At 35.6% G+C, this 4,012-nt stretch overlaps 1 protein-coding gene across 1 annotated transcript; it reads right to left on the bottom strand.

Annotated features, from left to right (window-relative positions):
* Positions 1-1,816: 1,816 nt before the first annotated feature.
* Positions 1,817-2,506, bottom strand: LOC134690257 (uncharacterized). Its single transcript, XM_063550233.1, has one exon. It carries the CDS (start codon positions 2,504-2,506, stop codon positions 1,817-1,819), a length of 690 nt encoding a protein of 229 aa, XP_063406303.1.
* Between the last annotated feature and the right edge of the window lie 1,506 nt (positions 2,507-4,012).

Raw genomic sequence — 4,012 nt, 5'->3', positions numbered from 1 at the left:
ATAAATAGGCCAAAATAAATAGTAAATGATTAATGTACAGCATAAAGAATCATGTGCAAAATTTATAAAGAATATAGAAAACTAATCAATACAATTAAAGAATCCAGATTAGAAGGAAACCCCGCCAAGGTGCTCTTATACTCTTGATATCTATTTTTACAGTTACATATTGAATTCAGGACCAAAACGAATTCGTAAAGAAATTGAGGCAAAGTGGTGCATGTGAATCAGCGGGATTGAAGATTCGCCCTTTATAGATACACAAATGAAATATATTGAATTGATTTTTTGTCATTAACATGACTCAAATGAATACGAAATTTTGAAAAACTACAACCCCCCCCCAAAAAAAAAAAATCTGTTTTCTATTATTTTACAATCTCCCGATGACCATTATAATATTTTGGATGACACAGTAGCACACGATTATTCATAGCATAGCATTATAAAATATGAAATGAAATTATGCATATGCTTTTAACATGCCCAAGCCCTAATGTTGTCATGCCATGCCATGCTCTTTAAAAAAAGCCGCCTGGACACGCATCAAAATTTATCACAATGCTTAACGATTACAAGTTCATAACTATCATTAAAGAAGATACGTATATTTTCATGTACACAATTTAGAAATACATTTCGATTTGGATTCAAGAAATGTCGAAACCCCAATGAATTTGTCTTTTTTTAAGACTTAATCATTCTTCAACAAAACTAACAAAAACAGACTACGTCTGAAAAAAACCCAACCACAAGCCTTTCTAATAAAACGAAAGCAAAAAATATATTAAAACTAGACGGGACACTAGTCCGACTATGAAATAAGACTTCGGAGGTTCATACTAAGATACTCATATCATTTACATTCAACGTTAGTCGTTTGTTGTATTTCATATTTTAATTTTACTTTGAATGTTGAATGTAAATGATACAGGACAAGACGGGACAATGTATGAAGGTAATTCGTCAAAGGCTGTAACTTTTTTTTGTAAATGACGTTTCAACCTAAAAATACACAATATGACAATATTCAACTAACACACAAGTTTGATAAGTTGACATCGTGATTGATAACCGTTAATTAGACACAATAAGCAGGTCAAACATTCGTTAAATAATAATGTGCATATCACTTACGCATTGACGGTCTATATTATCATATCAAACATTTGCTATTAACTTGTAGGTTTTCCAGAATGAACAAAGAATTTCAAAAACCATTTCAGTGTTAATCGAGAAAGGGGAAAGAAACGAGTCTGTATACAGTACTTTTCTACTCATGATAATACCTCCATAATTTGGAGCACCAACTTATACTGTACTTTATGACATCAACAATTCAGGATAAATCCGTCATAAAATCAATACTTATATCGGAAACGTTATCAGATTAAAATAATCGCCATCAAATTCAAAATTAATTATCAATCAAAGTCATAATGTCTATCGATCCGATACATTGCCCGCCATAAAGTTTGTGTGAAGTTAACTCTCATCTGTTACTAAAATTGTTCTTCAACTGGAAGCAACACTACTATTCAGTGTGCAGATCTTCGGATCAATAAGTCCTGAGTTCCGGTTTATTTAGTTCCTGGTCCAATGTTCTTGTATCGAACGGTTACATCCCTCGTCACACCATCTCTACTTGAGTTTGCTTCAAATATGTGTCCTAATTTCCAATTACTACACAACGAATTATTGTCCTGTACAAGAACAAGGTCCAAAACTTGAAGGTTCCGCTTACTCACATGCCATTTCTGCCTAATAATTAACGATGGAAAATAATATCTGTGCCATTTTCTCCAAAATGTATTAACTACTTGTTAGATATAGGAAGTTGCACGCATTTCCAACATTTTTTGAAATTGTCTGATTCATCCCAATGTCCTACTGGCCCATTCGAAGATGCTCTTCCGAGAATAAGATCATTCAGACATAAATATGTCCCCTCGTTCGGATCAGACGTTGAAGTTCCTATAGGTCGCTCATTCAAAATGTTGGCTACTTCAAATAACACGGTTTGTAGTTCAGAAAATATCAAGATTGATTGTCCAATGGCAAGACTCAAACTTTTCTTCACAGATTTAATCAATGATTCACTGCATCCATTTTCCCAAGGAGCGTCAGCTGCTTTCGTGAATTCCCATTCCATGTCATTACCGTTCCCAAACATTTTGATCGTATCCCAATGCCATCTTTTTACTACTTCCTTTAGTTCTTTACTAGCTGATACTAGTTGTGATCCAAGATCCGACCTTATTTTCTCCGAATATCCTCTAATAGATGTAAATCGCCGTAAGACCATTATGAAACTACTGGTATCGTATCCATCAGCAAGATCTACATATACAGCTCTACTGCTCATGCAGTTGAACAACACTTCATAAGCTTTTCCGTGAGTTCGCCCCTTAACGGTATCCTTAATTGTAAGAGGTCCGAAGAGGTCTACTGAACAGTACGAAAACGCTGGTGACGGTTGAAGTCGTTCTAAAGGTAGTGGTTCCATTTGTTGTCCAATACATTTTTTTCTCGTCTTCAACATATAATGCACTTTTTTCTGATCATAGAAATGTATTTACGCACCTTTGGTATCCAGAATTTGCTTCTCACTTTAGCCAATGTTACATCTGCGTGATTCTGATCATGTACTGACTTTAAGTATAACCACACATAATGCCCTTTATTAGGTGACAGCATTAAATCAGTTCTGTTCCAATCAGCTAATCTTTTTCCAACAACAACTATACCTGCCTCATTCTTTTCTGGAGATAGTCTTCGAAATGTTTTTGTCCAATCATACGAAATGTCTCTTTGTACATATCTAATCCATTCAAGTTCTGCAGCATTTAGACTTTCGGCATTAACACCCATTGAAGCACCTTTGAATGATTTCGTAGTGACGATTCGCATCAGTATGCATGTTACTCGCAAAAGTTTTGAATATGATGAAATGTTTTCCAGTTTAATATCTTCGAAATTTAAACCAGACATTGTACCATTCATCTTCTTGATATCAGATGACATAACAATCCTATCGTGTCGGGTAACTCGTCATTACCTAAATTACAATTTTGCCTTAAAGGCCACTGGTATATTGGATCATTCAAAAATTGAGGTCCATTTTTCCATATTGAGTTCTTAACCAAATCATTAGGAGATGTAATCCTTGTTGCGAGGTCCACTGCATTGAATTCACTTGGCACCAACCACCAAACGGACGGTTCAGTCTTATTTTGAATTTCTGCTACCCTTGTAGCAACAAATGTGCTGAATCCATAACTCTCTCGTTGAATTTGTGCCCTAACAATCATTGAATCGCCTATGTGTATAACACGACTAAATTTTTAATCCATCTCCTCGACTAATTTTTGTCTAATTCTAGCTGCCAATACAGCTCCACATAATTCCAGTCTAGGAATATACATCTGTTTAGTTGGTGCTATACGGTTCTTTGCTATCACTAATCGTGATTCAAATTCCGCGTGTACTGTTTCCCATCTGACATATGCACATGTTCCATCATTTTATTCATTTCCATCCGAAAATATGACCAGCATGGGATCCCCAACAGCATTTTTGGGCTTTAAACATCTGTGAAATTACAACTGCTCTATGTCGAAAAGCTCTTTGAAAAAATCCATCCATTCTAAACGTGATTCTGCTGACATGGCATAATCCCATCGAGAATTGTGTAGAGTCTTTTCATTTGTATTGTTTTCTATGCATAGCTTTCGCATGAGAACCTTAGCTGCTAAAGTATACGGAGTAGCAAGTCCTAACGGATCATATACACTAGCAACTTGGCTGAGTACCATTCGAGGAGTTAATGACGTAGGTACGCTACTTTCAGTCTGTGACCTCGTTGTATTATCTCCTTTCCGAACCTTCTTGTACTTAGGAGGAAAAATAATCTTCACCTTGAAATCGAACAAGTCTTGTTTTGGATCCCACCTCAGTCCGAGAATTTTCTCATGTGCAAATTCACCTAAATCAACCTCCAAGGATTCACCAC

Source organism: Mytilus trossulus, chromosome 11, assembly GCF_036588685.1.
Source record: "Mytilus trossulus isolate FHL-02 chromosome 11, PNRI_Mtr1.1.1.hap1, whole genome shotgun sequence".
Classification (NCBI taxonomy): domain Eukaryota; kingdom Metazoa; phylum Mollusca; class Bivalvia; order Mytilida; family Mytilidae; genus Mytilus; species Mytilus trossulus.
Note: the sequence above shows the minus strand (reverse complement) of the source record. Positions and strands in the feature narration are given on the sequence as shown.